The sequence below is a fragment of the Siphateles boraxobius genome, unplaced genomic scaffold, assembly GCF_051911475.1.
Source record: "Siphateles boraxobius isolate OS27281-9 unplaced genomic scaffold, OSU_SipBor_1 12, whole genome shotgun sequence".
Classification (NCBI taxonomy): domain Eukaryota; kingdom Metazoa; phylum Chordata; class Actinopteri; order Cypriniformes; family Leuciscidae; genus Siphateles; species Siphateles boraxobius.
This window is the reverse complement of record NW_027508722.1, coordinates 1,499,376-1,518,394: the sequence shown is the minus strand read 5'-3', so window position 1 is coordinate 1,518,394 and position 19,019 is coordinate 1,499,376. Positions and strand designations below refer to the sequence as shown.

Below are 19,019 nucleotides of genomic sequence, written 5' to 3'. Positions count from 1 at the left end.
TTTGGTTATTTCTTCCAAGAAGTGATCTGTGTTACTTTTAAGCAAAACCCCCTAGACTGAGGTGTGATTAGAAAATAGATTGATTGTCCAACATAATCTAAATAACTATAGGTACACTTTATTTTAATGGTCCACTTTAGATATTTTACTAACGATAAGTAACTTTGCAACAACATGTCAACTAACTCTCATTAGAGAATTATTAGACTGTCTGCTTAAAGTCTGCTAAGACTTTATTTTGATGCTCCTTGACGGACATTCTACTGATTACAAGTAACTTTGCAACTACATGTCAACTTATTCTACTAACCCGAACCATTAACAGTCTACTAATACTCTAATGAGAGTTAGATGACATGTAGTTGCAAAGTTACTTATGTTAGTAGAATGTCTGAATTGGACTATCAATATAATGTGTAACTATAACAATTATACCTTTTGATGAATTGGTGGTGAATTTGTATGAATTTGTAAAGTGTTATTTGCTATTTTTATTTTTAGAAATCTGCTTACACCATACTGATGGTTAGGTTTAGAATTAGACCTTCAAGTTTACTTTTTTCCCCCAAACAATTTGACATTTTATCATAGTAATTCACCACCAATTGTTAAAATGTTAAAAAGTTATGTTTTCTCGTGAGATTGAATTGGATGGTGATGACATTTTCCAAACATTTGGCCTCATTAATGAAAGAGCAATGATTCCCATTCTTGCGGCTTCACAGATTTTTTAAAACTGGTAAATTTTAGTGAACTGTTATGCATTCACAGTAACAAAAATGACCATCGACTGCATCATGTCGAATAGCTTGGACAGTGTATTTGTTAAAAAATCTTTATATGTGGACTAAAAGTTACAATCTGAGACACAGGATATTCCCGCTTCTGACAGTGAGGCAACGTCGGCAGACCTGCGTAAAACCTTTAACCCCCTTGATTTTCCCTCTTTCATAAGTGCTATTTTCATTTTTTAGTCTAGTTGGGTAGCTGAGCGAGTGGATTCGGTTCAGCGCACCTCCGGTCCCTTAGACCCAGTAAATCATGAAAGGCTTTAGTAAGTGCTGAAACAGTAGCAGGTAAATCAAGAGAGAGAGCGCGAGTCCACGAGAGGGCTTTAAATTTCCTCTTAAACGCTGTGGGGCAGAGTGTGTGATGTGTAAAAGCCCTGTTTTCTTAATTTGATTTCCTCTAAATGCTTCTGCTTGCCCTGATTTACAGCCTATCGCTCTTTTCCCTGTGCGTTATTTGTTGGCAGAAAGCTGATCTTGCAGTGGCACCGCTGGCCATCACGTACGTGCGGGAGAAGGTCATCGACTTTTCCAAACCCTTCCTGACGTTGGGGATAAGTATACTGTACCGCAAGCCCAACGGCACCAACCCCGGGGTGTTCTCCTTTCTCAACCCCCTCTCCCCCGACATCTGGATGTATATTCTGCTCGCTTACTTGGGTGTCAGTTGTGTGCTGTTTGTCATAGCCAGGTAACATACCAGCCACATATATATAGACATAACCCCACATCATAACCTCATCTCATTGACATTGACTAAAGCAGTGCACTTTTAGATTTAACATTAGTGGCCTTGAAGGAATAGTTCACCCAAAAATAAAGATTCTGACATTTACTCACCCTCATATCATTCCAAATCTGTATGACTTTCTTTCCGTGGAATGCTAAATGTGAATTTTTCACTTCTTTGCCATGTTATCAAAGATCAAGGCAAATAGGCCTGTGATGATTCAAAGGCCCTGTTTACACCTGGTGTTAAGATGTGTTTGGGTCGATCGGATCACAGTTGGATGGAGCTAAATACAGGTGTAAACAGGGTCCAAAAAGTTTTGAGCTTGTCCATTTTGTACATCCACTTTCTAGATGTAGTCGAAAACACATTTGGATAGCTCTCGTAGTGTAGCTGTCATGTGGTCGAATGTGTCTGAACAGTGAAAAAAGACACCTACGCCAAAATTTTTTGGAAGTTTGACCGAGTTGGAACGACATGAGCATGAGTAAATGATGACTTAAGGAATAGGTTAATATTTCTTTGAGAATTCTGAATGCCACTCACAATATTTACATGATGAAACGTCATGAGATTCAGCTCAGTCGTTTCCTGGAAAATTGTAGAATTATGAAATTCTTGCAGGTGTGAATAGGAGATAACAAAGAGTTAAGGCTTTCATTTGAGTGAGAGAATGAAGCACGGACACATAGGAAACACACATGAGAGAGAAACTTTAAGGGTTGCTTTGGTCTTCTTGTCTTGACGCTGAGGAGATACAGTGTGTGCCTCGACTCTGATAATGCACGATAGCACAAACCACTAAAGCAAAGATGCTAAATCACAGTCTAAAGACAGTGTGTGTGTGTGTTTGTGAACGACAGAAAGCAGGTATGCGGGAGTGTTCAAGCGTGTGTGTGAGTGAGATTTCTGGTGTGAAACGCAACCCTCCCTCCTCATCCCTCGCTGTCCCTACTGTCTAGTTTGTATCTTTTTCTTTTCTGACTGGGTTTTCCCACATCCTGCTTCACATTTCCTTTGGCAACTGACATTTTATGATATCTAATGCTACAAAAATGTGTTTGTATAGTTAGCAGCAGATACTGCTCGACATATACTTATTCCTAAACATTAGGATATTAAATTTATAACTGCTTAAATTTGCTAAAACAAAATGAAGTAGCCTAATCTTTAGGATGTATAATGTATGATAAATAAATTACACTTAATTGTTTAGAATAAGTAGAGATTACTTGCTAATGGATATTCTGGATTTGGTGCAAATTAAGATATCAATTAGAAAATATTTTCGATTCATTCTCAGTTTGTAAAAACAAACAAAAAATTAGCATTTGCAGAATCCACTGGCTAAAGGAAGCTTCTGGAAAGGAGGCGATAAAATGGACTTTTTATGTATCTGTTCATAAATAATGAGTTATTTTATACCTGATAGGGCTTATATTTCACAGCTCAGAATTGACAACTGTCAGTTCATGTTTTTCCTCATTGCTCCCAAATTGGCAGATATAGCATGCCAACTTCACTGCATCCATGAGTCAAAAACTGCAAACATTTCCCGCTGTATGGAGGCTGTACAAATGCAGGGTGCCGTCCAGTTTTGACATTTTTATTGCACATTATGAGGTCAAAAACAAAAATGTACAAATAAAACATGTGCACAGATTAATTGTTCACAATAAGATCTATAACATACATTTAGAAAACAGATGTGAAAACAACTTTAATATTCTTACATTTTAATTTTCAAATCCATGAAAGTTCAACACATCCATACATTTTCTTTGCAAACGTATAAAAACTATATGCAACTGTGACATGTATAATAATAAAAAAAAACTGATTCACATCATGATCCTTTCATCAGAAGATTTTACATAAAGCTTTACATAAATGTCAAATACTGCAAAAATAAAGGAATAAATACATTTTAAAAAGAATTGGAAGAAGTGATGGGTTCCTGAGTGAAATCTGTTCCTTGCACATGTAAATGTGCAAGTCTCTATCTCAAATGAGGTACTGGCTGACGATTTGAATAGCAAATATTAAACTACAAGTTGCCAGGCAACCATCCAACCCATCCATCCCATAATTACAAAACGCAACTGGCCTCTTGTTCCATTATACTTTTAGTGCTTCCATTTGAAATTACTTTTTGTATGTACTTTTAGAAACTGATGTATGAGTCGAAATTATCTAGTGTAATCGACAGCTTATTATTTATTCATATTAGACCCAGAATTGTACTTAAAATGTCATATACTGTAGTGAATAATTTGCTGAGAAACAATTTTTTTAGTCATTAATCATACAAAACCATTTTCATTTGCATTGGGTCTTTCCATTGGTTCCTCATCTGAAGCACGGTGTGGAGAAATCCACAGAAAATGCCTTATTTTAACCCTAAAACTCTTGGGTTACTGCATTCTAACCCAAGAGTGTTATGGTTAATGCACTTGTGCTTTATAAATGTTACTGGCAATATGATCACATAAGTTTATAACAAGCTACAACTGCCATCTAAGTTGGTTCAGAATATGCACCTTTCACCTTATAACTGCACTAATGTTAATGCTGGGTAAGTGTTCACCTTTCCATTCCTCAACTAGAGCACAAATAACAAGCACACACATCAACAGCAGAGGAGACCTAACACAAGATCGTATTACTGTGTTTATGTGTTTGTCTCTTTGTACACATTTCTTTATGTGTGCATGTGCGACCGCTTCTGTGTGTGCACTTTAAAGCTGGTATATGCAGCAAACATGCGTGTGTGAGAGAGAAAGACAGAGCGAGAGAGAAAGAGATCACAGGGTGACATAATGGGGACTGGTGGAGGGTTTCCTAAGGCTTATTCTCACCATGTAGTATTTAGAAACCTTCCTTCTGGGCACAGTATGAAAGTCAAATATGTATCCTCTTATAATCTGTAATGCATATCAGCAGTTGTTTTTGTTCCTGTTGTTTTCATTCCCTTGCAAAGTTTATTCTTTCTTCTGCGAAAGCAGGTGATGAAGCAACCCGAGAAAGTCTCAATTATAAAAGAGTTACACTTACTGTACTTATCACGCTGATTCTTTTGCCATAAAACGCTGCCAATGCAATACTTATTTGTTTAAATTCTGCGTCTTATTCTAATGCTTCATAAAAAAGTGTCATATTCTTATGAAAGGCAAATGTATCTTACTATTCCATCCATACAGTTGAAGCTGGAGAATATTATATTATATTGTATTTATTTATTGAAGTTTGCAACAAATTACTTCTGTAATCTGCTAAGTGAAACGAGAGCAAAAAAACGTAACAAAATGTTATTTCTTTTATACATCGGAAATTGATTGAATTATATACATTATATACCAGAATAGATGAGGCATACAGTTGGAGAGAATATTATTAACATGCATATTGTTAATGAAAACTAAATGATGATTAAATGACTGACTGAAATCCTTTCTTCAGTGTCAGTCTAGGATCTTTGAAATCTAGGAATCCAATAGTTCAGAAGCTCTGCAGAATGATTTCATGTCTGTAGCAAATGGTACAGGATAAGTTACTCAACAGAGGATTAGGAGTTTGTTTAAATCCCTCAATTAAAAAGTATGAGCAATTTTTGTAGTAATGCTTGTCTTAGTAAACATGACTAATGAATCATTGTCCTTACTGCAGTGAGAAACCCCAAGCATGCGAAAGAAAGGAAGGATATGTGCTCCTCACAGAATGAGTAATGCTTTCATCAGTCTGGGCAAGTGCTTATCAGATCCCGTTCATTTCCAGGTGGAATATGCTTCTAAATGGGCTGCACTTAGGATGATTTAACAGACTGCTGTGTGGAGCTGACTAGATAATTACTCTGAGTCTATGAGGGAAGAGGATGGAAAGAAGGCACTGAAAACATATTTTTTCTCGTTTTACAGTACAAATATTTAAGATACATTTACCTGAGAAGCAAAATTGTATAAGATAAGACAAATACATTTTATTATAAGAATACATATATTTTCTTATGTATATTTTTTTTCTTCTAAGCATAGCCCTTAAAAAGGATTTAACAACGCATGGACATTTGATTAGAGCTGCTGAAAAATCTGTTACACAATCTACTACTATTCCTTCTGTCGTCTGATTGATTATACTTATATAGCAAGTAAAAGCCCTTTTAGTATAATTGTAAAAACATCCACCTTCAGCTCTTGGTTCATGTGTCTTTTTACTGTGAAATCTTTACTAATTTTCAACTACAGTTGACCATCTAGAATTTAACCCAATTGTGGGTCAAATATGGACAAACCCAAACATTGGGTTAAAAATGTAATTTTAAAATGTAACCCAAGGGCTGGGGTTGTCCATATTTGACCCAAATTTGGGTTAATACAACCCGGCATTTTTTTAGAGTTTAAGTCAGCGTAAGAATAACTTTTATATTGTTAGTAATATTTCAAGATATTGACATTTTAAAAATTCCACGAGAAGCCTCTGCATTGTGTTAGTTGTGAAAATTCAAAAGAGGTCATGCTTGGCACTGCTGTAGGATGTTATAGACGTCTCCTAAGACTGAAACTCCAGTAAGACTATGCTGAACAAGCAGCCAGTCTGTGAATCTATGGTAGCACATTGATTAGCAATGCATCCTTGTGTCGCATTCTTATTGAATTGCATGTTGGCTAATCAACATGACCTCAATGCTAAACACTGCAGCACAGCAAGGCTATTTAAATATGTCAGTCTTCCAGATCTGACATGACTGTTATCAGGTGCGTGATCGGTCCTGCGCACAATGAATTTCTGAAAACCCCCCACCATTGTTCTTTCCTGGGGCATCAATGTATCCTCAGCCTTCGTTTATCTCTTCATGTTGACCTTGTTCAAAATTTTCCCTCTGCGGCGCAGATGACCGGAGATAACAGAAGGTCAGTATAATTGGATCAAACTGACAGCTAACGGGCGACTGACGCTTCCCGTAGCAGCAGGTTAAGCCACGTCTCACGCAGACAGAGGCTGTTCATCGCCTCTCTCTCCTCCGCTGGCACGCTCCAGACCATGACAGACATCCACGTTAGATTTGCCGTTAGTAATTGGCTTTACACAACGTTATTGTGTGAACTTGAACAAAGACCCTTTGCGTGAGAGGTCTGGGGCAGAAGTCTTTGCAAGATTAAAGTTCGTATTTACTCAGACTTGCATCACAAATAGCGAATGAACGACTAGATCAACTGGTTCAAGCTCAACATTTTTTTTTTCTAGTGAGTCTAGCCTACATAGGCAGTTACCTTCTAAGGTAGCATCTGAACCTCATCTCATAAGGATTTGAATGTATTCGTGCTGGTATGTACGTAACATTTACAATTGTATTTTGGGCTCATATGAGAATGTTGTGTTGACTGTTTTTTTTATTAGTTTGATACAGAAGTAGAGCTATTTAAAGAGCACAGTAATCATTTTCAGATTGCTCCAGCACTTGACAAATCTTGCTCATAGACTCATAGATGCAGAATATGTTGTGTACTTTACTTTTAGTCTCTGAAAGTCAGTATTTTCTGTTTCAATTTCAGATTTTTGATGAAAAAATAATAATAGCTGAGACAAATAATCTCATTAGTATCTTATTGCCCAACTCTTGAAAAGCCTGTAGATGCTTTTTTATCCTATCACTTCAGCACAAACTGAATCAGGTCACAGTGCTTAAGTGTCACCCTTTCAACCTTTACTAATGTAATGTCACTTATATTTAGCTGGAGTAAATGGAAAGTCTCAATGTGGGATAGATATAGCTAAGAACGAGGCTTCGAGGTGTGGAGATGATGGAATAGACTAGATCGTCTGCATTGGCCATCTAAATGAATAAATCCTTTTTAAATGAATATTCAGGGTTAACTACACATTAAGCTATATTGACTGCATATGTGGCTGTCAATTACCAAAACAATAAAAAAAAAAAATTAACAGAAATGCACTCACAAAGTATGACATATTGTCAGTTAAGGCCTATTCACACTAAGATGGAACATCCTAAATGTTTGTTTGTCAGGCTAAATGAAGGCCAAATACACTCCCATACAATATGTCATTCTTCCAGATCTCAGATTCCTCTGACTGACAAACTGACTTTCAGCTGGTCTGCTATCTTGTATCTTTATGGTTAAAAGTATGTGTAATATGAACCCAGATCATATTTTCTATGCCGGGATATGAGGTAAAGTAAATAATATACTGTACATACATTAGACATATGCATACAACAATGTACACTGAGGAAAAAAAAACAATATGGTAATATCATGTATAATTACGTCAAACATTACACTTAATCCGTAGGCTCAGTCTCAGCAGTTTTGGAATTTATTGAAGGCTATAAAGTGTAAGGAAAATATATACTATTTTGTTTGGTGTTTCCACTTAATGCCACTTCTTTGATGCAGTTTGAGAAATATTTGTTTTTGTATGTGAGAGACAAGTAAACTGCTGTCAGTACTATGATCTTTACTAATGTGAAGGATTGTAAAGCAGAAAATACAAAAAATGCATTAAAGAAAAAAATTCAAACACATTGTGTATTGCAAATGAACTTGAACATATCTAAAAAAACATTCTTAAACTCTCACGTTGACAGTAAAATCCAACACATCGCAAAATAAAATATTGCAAATTAGATTGTTTTCACATGTGTAAGTTTTTGTTTATTTTTAGAACTTAATTTGTATGTAACCTGGAATATTCAATTAATTTTAACTTGGGTTGCTCATATGCATTGATAAGTATGCTTGCCTTTGATATGAATATGTCATTTGATCCTGGAATTGAAAAAAAGAGTGATTGGAAACATAAACAGCTCTAAACAACATGTAACTAGTGTATCATAAGCTTAACTTATCAATTTGTTCCATTTAATAAGACAGATGGTAATAGATTCCTCAAGATAATTTGTATTTTTCCTGAACCTTGATTTCTAATTGACTGATGATTATGCTAACCTGTCTCTTTCTCCTTGTGTCTCTATAGGTTGACCTGCCTTTCCTTCATTTTTCTTCTATGTACCACATCATTTGGAGTAAAATGTATCTGTGTTCTGTGTCGCTCATCACAGGTTTAGTCCCTACGAATGGTATAACCCCCACCCGTGCAACCCCGACTCGGACGTGGTGGAAAACAATTTCACCCTGCTAAATAGTTTCTGGTTCGGAGTTGGAGCTCTCATGCAGCAAGGTATACGCCTCTGCCTGCCCCTCTTAGCACACATCCCACTCTTTTGCTGGGGGTCCCAACTTGCTGTTGTCAGGCCCACTATGATGCATGGGCGCCTCTGTGCATGTAGTTCTAGAAGCAAATTGGTTGCTGGCCAATCGTATGAATGGGGCTGTGTGGGACTTGAATGTGTTTATTGGTGGGTGTTTGGTAGAGCAGTGGTTCCCAAACTTTGTAGAGTGTCGTACCCCCTGAGGCATTTAAAGGGATAGTTCACCCAAAAATGTAAATTCTGTCAGTAATTACTAACCCTCATGTTGTTCAACCCCTTAAGACTTTCGTACATCTTCGGAACACAAATTAAGATATTTTTGATTAAATCTGAGAGCTGTCTCACTCCTCCATAGGCTGCTATGTAATTGTATGTAATAAAGACATCGTTAAAATAGTCCAAGTGACTACAGTGGCTCAGCTTAAGTTTATCAAGCGACGAGAATACTTTCTGTGCGCAAAACAAACAAAAATAACGACTTTATTCAACTATTAATTTTAATTAATTGTGGTTCTCGGATATCAGTTCACGAGAGCGCCACGACGCATGCGCGAAAACTGAGAAGATGACGCAGATGGGTCTCGATTTAGTGTTTAAAATGGTTCTAAAGGGTGCATTTCCTGGTTGTCCGAATCGTGAGAAACCAACGAGAAAATGTAAAAGTGCCTTACCAATGCCGCAAAATTAATTGCTTACCTTTCACACTTTCCCATCAAATGATCATGAACGTCATCTTCTCAGTTCTCGCGCATTCGTCATGGTGCTTTCGTGAACTCACGTCAGAGGCCCACACGGAAAAAAATGAATAGTTGAATGAAGTTTTTTTTTGTTTTTTGCACACAAAAATTATTCTGATGTGAAAGTCATATTCTGATGAACAAAAGTCTTACGGGGCTGGAACAACATGAGGTGAGTAATTACTGACAGCATTTTCATTTTTGGGTGAACTAACCCTTTAACATCTTTCTGCGTACCCCTTCTCTTCCTCTTGGACTTCAGTCACACCTTTTCCATTTAGGGACAATGTTTCTACCCTTAAATTGTGAATTTGTTAAAGGCGCCTTTATAAAGGCAACATTTTCTAAACCTATTAAATGTGTGTTATGTTTTTCATATACTTAAAATTCCATTAATTTTATTATTAAAATAATAAAGCAATAAATTATGATAAAAAAAGTGTTACTATTAAACTAACACCACCTGTAGGTGGCAGCAAGTCACTGTCTTAATGAAAGACATCAGCTTCGTTCACTAATGAAAGACAGCTGTGTGTTGCTTGGAGACGGATAGCAGTTCTGCTGTGGATTTTGTTGGAACTATTGTTTCGTTGCAAATAAAGCATACAATTTTGACAATATTTTTATTAAAATGTAGGCTACGTCACTAAAATGAACCTTTTTGTTTGTTTAATTGTTTTATAAAATCAATTTGCAATCGTGTGGATATTCGGGTAAAATTGCATTCCTGCTTGTATTTAAAACAAGAACTTTGCATTGAAGAGAGTTTGAGTCTTAAATTGATCCCTATGCACAGTCTCTGTCTATATTTGTTGTTCACGCTAGTAAGTGCTGAACCCCCACTTTTAAGGTACATTGAACGACAGTAATCCAGCGGGATATGCTAGGGCGAAATACTCTGCAGGCAAACTATCTTATGCACACTGCTTGTGTGTAGGCAGTCATTTTTGACATGTATTTGACTGTTTACGGCACTACCTTTTTCCTGTTTTCACTCTAGAGGTGGCATGTTAGAAATGCATCCTCTGTTTTAGTGTTATTTTAAGTTGGGGTAAAATTAAATGAACTCAGCATTTTGTTCGCATACACACTCTGTCATCTCAAGTATCGCCAGGGATACGCATACCCTAGTTTGGGAACCACTGGGAATGAGGATCACGGGTTCATTAGTTGCATGCAGAACTTTTCCATAACCACTGTTCTCTCACTCATCAGGGTTCTGAGAAGGTAAGTCCAATTTCATGTGCAAAAAATGGCGGAATGACACAAAGACTAACTCTAGGTCATGTCCTCTGTCTTAGACTGCCATGTGTGTTGTTGACTTCTAACCCTAATCCTACCAAATCCTCATGCCACATCTTCTCAACTGTGGGACGCAGATGTTTGAGATTGAGAAAGGCCTATGATGAATGAAGGACAATGACACATGTAACCTGCATGCCTTTGTGTTGCATCAGACTAGCATAATAAGATTTGGTTGAGTAATGAGAGACACCAGGCCCTTGTTTGCAAAGTAGCATGGGTAATGTTTGAATCTGCACTGCATCCATCAAATGGAATGATTTACAGCTGGGATTGGATTGCTGTGTAACATTAACCTTGTGAGTCTTTGTGAAATCTACATTGTTAAAGAGATTAAAAAGAGCTGTTTGCAATGTAGACAGCATGGATATCTGTTTTAACTTGGAATGTTAGAAGTTAAAAAAAAAAACATTGCAGGTATTATGAATAGTTGCATAGCTGCTCTAGTTGGTGGAGCAATTTGTCTGGTTAATTTTTATAATAAAGAAGAGCAAAGAGTTACAGGGTCATGCACAGTCAGCCTCCAACTAGAACAGAAGTCGTCACCCCTGCTCCTGGATGCCCACTGTCCAGCAAAGTTTATTTCCAACCTGCTTCAACAACTGCCTGTGATTTTCAAGCGATCCCGAAGAGCTTAATTTGCTGCAGGTGTGTTTGAAAAGGGTTGGAGCTCATCTCTACAGGACAGTGAGTCTCGAGGAACAGGGTTGATGACCTCTGAACTAGATGGACAAGTGATGCTCAGCCATATGAGAATGAGTAAAAGTGTGGGTTCCTCAGTGAATGTCTTCCCAGCCCCAAGATCAGGTAACCTACTGAACCCCACATGCGATTGGCACTATTAACAAGGAATCATCAGTAAGCAGAGGTCAATAAAAGATAGCTAATGTGTTTGGATCATTGTGAATTATTTTCTATAAAACAAATTATTGGCCAACAGCTTCACCAATTAACAACATAATGTTAGGATGTCATTGGGACTGTCCTTTGTTCAGGTTTCTCTGTGAGTTTTGGAAGAGAAGATGTGGCATTAGGCTGAGGGCAAAATGAGCAGGGTTTGTGTATGATGACTGTATGCATGTCTCTTGATTGAGTAACACTACATTGTAGAGAGGCTCCCCTGCCCATGGCTTGTCAGCCCCGAGAAAACTGTGGGATGGCGTGCTTGGACATGACGTTACCTTGGGTACATGACAGTCAGCCCCAACCAGGTTATATAAGGTCACCCTGGCCAAATGGTCCAGCATGGTGATACTTTAAAATGACAACATTTATATCTTCTTGGGATGGATTCGTTGTATAATTTTATGCTGTTTTGACACGACTGGATGTTTGTTTCTTTAAAAGTGGTTAAGGCATCTTTTCCGCTAAAGGTGAAGTGTGTAAAATTTGTGCCTCTAGTTTATCAGACTCTCCTTCCAACCTGCTCCTAACTACTTATTTGGATAAATGGGTATTCCTGTCCAAAACCTACGCAATTGTTTGAGCCACATGTTGGAATCCTTAAGCACCACAGTGTTTGCACTTAGAACGTCAGCCTATGGTTGATGAATGGTTCAGATATTGTTGTCTCTGTGGATAGGATAAGAGAACGTCTTTCAGCATTGAAGAAAATACACCTTTAACAAATGAACTGCTAGTGTACTGTATGTGAGGGAAAGGTGATTCTCGCTTTCTTCCATCCTATTTCAGTGGTTGTGCAGCTGTCTGGTAGCTAGAGTTAAAATATCCAAACTCTGGACTTGATTGACAGGTCACTATGGCATTACCAGTCTGCCGAGGCCTGAGTTTGGAGTTCAATTGTAATTCATGTAATGGCTAATCTTTCTGACAGTCTTTCGTGTTTTGCCATGGACTCAGTATGGCAGTTCAAAGCTTACAATGAATCGCTGAACTTGAGAAAAGGTGCCAGTTATTTCCTTGTGCTATTGTCCTCTGACATCTCTTCCTTGTACAACTAGTTATTGCCCCTACTTTTCCCCGTATCAATTAATTTCCTAAGCATGACCATGGTAACAACTTGATTAAGGAATAACAGAAAATTATACTTAGGCTGTAACATAAGATGGCTCTTCATTTTGGCTTTTACCCACAAGCCAAATGGATCGAAGAGTGTAGGGCAATTCAAAGACAAATTATGAGCCCTTTATGCTTTAATACAAAAATGAGAGTCTGTAATCTAATTAAATTTAGCCACATAAATTCTCCTAACACATAAATTAATTCCCACCTTCACTGTGGTTGACTTTGGCGTATTTAGTTAGCATAGATATATCATCCCAATTGTCAAAAAGCAAAGCTTTTCCCTGCAACTAGTTATCTGGACTAGGTTAGACCTGTGCATCTGGTTCTGGTCCTCACATTGAAATCACTGCTTTACCCTGACTACTATCTCTGCTCCTCTCTACTAGGATCTGAGCTCATGCCCAAAGCACTTTCCACCAGGATAGTAGGAGGAATCTGGTGGTTTTTTACCTTAATCATCATCTCCTCGTATACGGCAAACCTAGCCGCCTTCCTCACTGTGGAGAGAATGGAATCTCCAATTGATTCGGCTGATGATCTGGCCAAGCAGACCAAGATTGAGTATGGAGTGGTTGAGGATGGCTCTACAATGACCTTCTTTAAGGTAAGTTGAGGCCGTCATTTCACTTGTAACATAACTAACATCAAACAATAGCGGTTTGGATGGTTTGGATGCAGGTTCAGGGATTAGATAATGAGTCCCAATTCTCAAACTGTTCTTGGCATTTCCACCACATGAAAGGTTCCAGGCCATTCAAATCCAGAGAGTGGGAATAGAGAAATGCTTTTACTTGCATGCTTTGACTTTTTTGTTGCAGTACTTTGCTCTGTATCTCTAAATATATAAACCTGTGCGTGCAAGATTGCAAGTGAATCAGCGGTCTCAGTTTCAATATCTCTCCATAAGGACAGAGGAGCGGTAGTTTAGATGAGAGCTTCTGGTACTCTAGAATGTACCATTTAAGGATGACGCATAACCGGATCGCCCTGTGATGTCCACCGGCTATATTTTTGTGATGACCAGCTAACTCTACATTATCCTTCACTAATTTGATTTAATTTAATTACATTTTTAATCGATTACAGCTTTACTAACTGAGTCACCAGGAAGCTCAATGACAGGCTAGTATTTTTAATATTGTTTTGTGCATCTGGTGAAGAGACCTTTGCTGGTCGGATGGTCTGGCACATTGAATATTGATGTCACATGAATTATGGGAGTTTGAATCTGTTTTGCGATGTACCTGATAATATTTGATTGTTATTCTTTTCTAATAATAAAAAGCAAAATGTTTGAGAATGAAGTTTTTATACTTGACCTAATAATTGAGGTTGTGTTTCAGAGCTTTTACTGCTTTGGACTGCTGGAAGTGCAAAGGTTGAAATCATAATTGTATGACTGCACTGTTCAGTTCCTCTATGTGGGAGATCTACTCTGCATTTCTTTATTCAGTCCATATGAGAGTGAAAATGTTCACTGTAAGAGTAAAATACTCTTATTAAGTCAACATTTTTGCTTTGAGATCACGTATTGTGGCCATTTGTGACCTGTTGAGTGAAATCCTCTGCAGCTGTTAAAAAGCATGTTTTGTCTTTCCTATCCGCCTCTGTAATATGTTCTTGTAAATATACAGAGATATATTGACCATCTGGTAATTTTCTGTATTTCAAATACTAATGAAATAGCATTTAAATGTCATTATTATAATTTTTTTTTTTTTAAATCAACCCAGTTTGCTTCATTAAAACTTATTTCTGTGATATGTAATTCATTATTGATTTGTAATTCATTTTATTCCAAAAAGGGACAGTGTACATTAATCAACATTCATGAATGTAAATGTACCCAAATAAGCCAGAATTTCTGGTCTTGTTGTGAATAATTCACCAGTACAGTTTATTCCAAAGAAAAAACGTGTTGTACAATCAGATTCTATTTATGATACAATCAAGTCCTGAAGGAACTGGCAACATTTTCCTTTAGCTGAATATACAGTTTTAGTTTCATAGAAATATGTCACATATTATGGAAGTAAAAAGTGTTGCGTTCACTATGACATAAATAAAACACAAAAATTGGAATAAATTATGTTGTTAAAGGTACAATTATGCAGGATTTTTCGCCACCAGGGGTCGCTAACCTCTTACAATAACAAAGGCGTATACTGATGACGTATATTCCACATTAAGCTGAATTATGGATCTTGTCGCGAAGCTGATGGATCTTTTATGGATGAGTGAATACATTGATGCTTTTAACATGACTGTGGTTTGAAGCAGGGCACGATTGCTAGACGTATACCAGCGCCACATGCAACGCGAGTCCCACGGATATAAAAGAATAAGGGCATTTGATTCTACCGAACTACACGCAAGTGCTGAATTAATACTCACACAGGTCAGTTTATTAGTCGAATTAAACTTGAGGTAACGCAGCGCTGTTTCACTTGCTCTAACAGTTACACTATCACACTAAACGGCATTTGAGTGTGTTGAATGTTGTTAGTTAGGTTGTGTGTTGGCTGTATGAGACTAAGTACGTTAAGCTAGATCAACATTAGAATAACATACAGATCATATTCTAACATTTCATCATGTTGAACTAAATAACATTGATTATCATTGATAACATTTGTTTTATGTACATTTGCTCACCTGTCTAATAAAGTGCATGCAACACTCGCGTCTCTGTCAAGTCGAAGTTAGTCGCGGACGTGGAGCTCACGGCATCTCGATAGATGTTGATCTTCGTTTTAGTCCTCTTTTTGTCTCAAAGTCTTCTTGCCATGGTCCAATATGTTTGAACAAAACAACAACAGCGTGAGCGTCCTTCTAGGCATAACGGGCCAGTTGTCAACGTCTGTCGCCATGGTTACTATGGCAGTACGAGGTCAAACCTGGCGGAAACCGAGGGTAACGCGGATATGACGTCATTGACTGGCGACTCCTCACCCCTGCTCACACGTCCCGTTTCCTTGGTTAAAATCGCAATTTTCTCACGATTTACAAATTGTTTGAAACATTTGGGACATTGTAAGTAATCAACTAAACAAAATATATAACATTGGCCTAGTGGTTTTTGGATATTTTACTGCAAAAATCCTACATATTGTACCTTTAAGGCACCTAATTAAAGCAGTTTAAATATTGCTGATAGCAAGATTATAGCAGATTACTGGAGAGAGAAAAAAATGTAGCTCCTTCAAAGCATCCTGTTCCTGACAACGCCTATAATCCATTCCAGTCAGATTTCCTACAGGAACAGCAGATGTCCTGAGCGCTGAACACATATGCTCTTTTAGCAGGTGCTGATGTATTGAGTGATTGAGTGGCAGTGCGAGTGATTGACGGTTTGATAAACTGCCTTTATTGATTCTGTATAATGCGCTACAGAGAGACAGTCACATAACTCAATAGTATCGAGAACACCACACTTACACAATTAAATAGGTTCCTTTTATGTTCTATAATTACAGGAATTTAGAACCATATCAAACATCGAAACCCCTCGTGGCTGAAATAGTTTTAGGTTCTTTACATCTTTACTTTCACCGCTGGCTTCTATAGCATGATTTACTGTTGTTACAAACCAAAGAACCCTAATCTACTGTTATATAATATAGAATATTGCTTCTCATTCACCAATTGATTGTACACACACATTTGTGTGTGAAATCTATGTACAAAAATATGTAGAAATCTTTCTCAAACAAATCAAATGCAGGCTCATTGGACAAACTGCCCTGCGACAACATTTCTGCAAAACCGATATTATGTTGCGTCTTGCACTTTCAGTATGAAATGTCCAGTGAGTGAGTCTAAAAGTGTTCAGTTTTAACTGAAACAGATAAATGTGAATCTGGCAAGTTGGTTGTTGTACAGATCACAGCAGTTAGTAAGTAAAATGGTGAGTGGCACTAAAAGGTTAATGCTCGACTGTATCTGAAAATAACGTACCATCTAAACCATAAACATACCTGATAGTGTTATCAAAAGCAAAAGTTGTTGCAATTTTACTATCTCTAGTGTTCATTTCAGTTGCAAACGGCAGTGATGTGTATGTATTGGGACGTGTTTGGAGTTTGGAGCAAAAATGTACTGTAGGTAGAGGCACGTTTTCCAATGAACAAATCATGCTTCATCACACTAAAGTTTATTCTAAATGTACAGAAAATGTAGGAGCAACTGAAACCACACATACACAATAATCGCATGCTTGGGGTTGCTTTTTAATTATGCTAAGATTAAATTGTGTACGTGCGCAAGGATCTTGCTGCACGTGAGAGTATCATATGATTTCTGAAAGTGACAAAAAGCTGCAAAGGAATGGTTTTGCAGAAAGCCCTTATATGCTGATTGTTTGGACGTATTTTATGCAAATTACTAACCTCGAGTATGTGGTCACTCATTTATATTAGTCCAAATTCATTAGCATTAGAGCAAGGTTAAGAACAAATTCAAATGCATACGCATGTTTTGAGTTTGTTTTGATTTTTTGTGATAGCTCTTCTGTGCGTGTAATCCACACAATAATTAGTGCATGATAATTTTTTTTTCTTGTTTTAATGTAATATGCGAAAAATTTTATGCAGTTGTTTGTTAAAGTTTCAGCATGATATATTTATGCCATATCCAAGATTAATATTATCATATTATATTATTATATTATTACATTATTACAATATTATCTTTCTACTGTACTGTACTTTTTTGTTTGTTTGTTTAATTTGTTCCCATTGTGTCTTCTATTATCTATTAAATTCCAGTCCATTTGTTAAGGCTGATGTAATGAATACTGTTCCTGGGTCAGTAGCTATTTTAGAGAATTTTTCCTTTATAGCACAAATTTAGGCTAACATTTTAAAAACTGTACACTGTAGGCTCACAATGTCCTGAACACCAATATTTTAAGAATTTAGAAAAGATGAATCACTGTCTGTCCAACTGAGATTTGGTATGGAGATAAAGTCTAAGATCATTATTTTAATGTAATACTACAGCGGACAATGAGTGTATATCAGCACACTTCATTGTTTGCTTTTGGGATCTATTAGAGCGTTTGGATCTGGTAACGGTGACGTGTGACATCAGATTTAACAACCGGGTGGAATGAGATTGCCTGGTTATGCTTTTATAGCAGGGCACCCGTGTGCTTCTGGTCAGAACGACAATTTCAAATGTCTCATTCCTTAGACCTCGAAGCTGTTGGTGGTTTTTAGCATCTTTGGGTTTTATTGCTAAAAAACTGATTTTAATAATATATGTTGAGGTTTATTGAAATGGCCGCTAGTGAGTGTCTGATGAGGCACTGGGGAGTTTAGGCTGGATGACTGCGCTAATGGGAGCTCACCATTTTAATCCTTTGATCACTCTTTTATGTATCATGTTCCTCAATATACTGCACCCGTCCTGTAAAAGACATCATTTTTGGGTCAATGAAAGAATGCGTGGTTCCAGTGAGGGGCAATATAGAATTGATTTCAATAGGCATTTTTAACTTTGTAAAGGCAATTTTAATAATTAGGTTATTAAATGTATTTGTGTTGTTTTTTTATGCCAAAGACTTAAATTTAACCAAATTTTTTTAATCGCAGCGGTATACATTAAATGGTCCTATTATGCTTTTTCGCATTTTCAACTTTAGTTAGTGTGTGTTGCTGTTTGAGCATAACGAAGATTTGCAAGGTTACAAAGCTCAAAGTCCCTCCAAAGGGAGATCATTTTATTTACCGGATTTCCACTTTCCTAGAACTACAACGAATGACTCTTTTGTGGTCTACAAACCATTTTTTCCCAGGCTTTATGAAGTCACAAAGTTATTCATTTTAATAATCCCCACCCACGAAATATGCAAAAAAATGGGCGAGACCTGGTAGAGCTGCGCTAGAGAAGACAGTTTTTTCCACCCCTTTCCCAAAACTCATTTGTTTGACATTCCTAAGGCTGACAAACTTAAAAGAGTGGTTAAAATTTATTTTAAACACTGTTCCTGATCATTATAACCCTAATATGTATCTGTGCACTGCACATTTGATAGAGAACAGCTTTCATAACAACAATGAAGGCTATACGCAGAAAAGCTCCTCCTGAAATGTGTCGGGACAATCTGTTGTTTGTGGATCACAACTATAGTATGTCTTATTATTTGTAGTTGCGTTTTAACAGTTCCAATTATAAGTTTTATGTTGTTGCTGTGATGTAAACAA

At 37.1% G+C, this 19,019-nt stretch overlaps 1 protein-coding gene across 3 annotated transcripts in view; it reads left to right on the top strand.

The window, feature by feature from the left end:
• grik2 (glutamate receptor, ionotropic, kainate 2) overlaps positions 1-19,019 on the top strand; it is a 285,837-nt gene that overhangs the window by 209,235 nt on the left and 57,583 nt on the right. For all 3 annotated transcript variants that reach the window (XM_077206044.1, XM_077206033.1, XM_077206055.1), the window contains 3 exons: positions 1,256-1,479; positions 8,600-8,718; positions 13,200-13,417. In XM_077206044.1, coding sequence (XP_077062159.1) covers positions 1,256-1,479; positions 8,600-8,718; positions 13,200-13,417 — 561 coding nt within the window. The remainder of the gene's footprint in view (positions 1-1,255; positions 1,480-8,599; positions 8,719-13,199; positions 13,418-19,019) is intronic.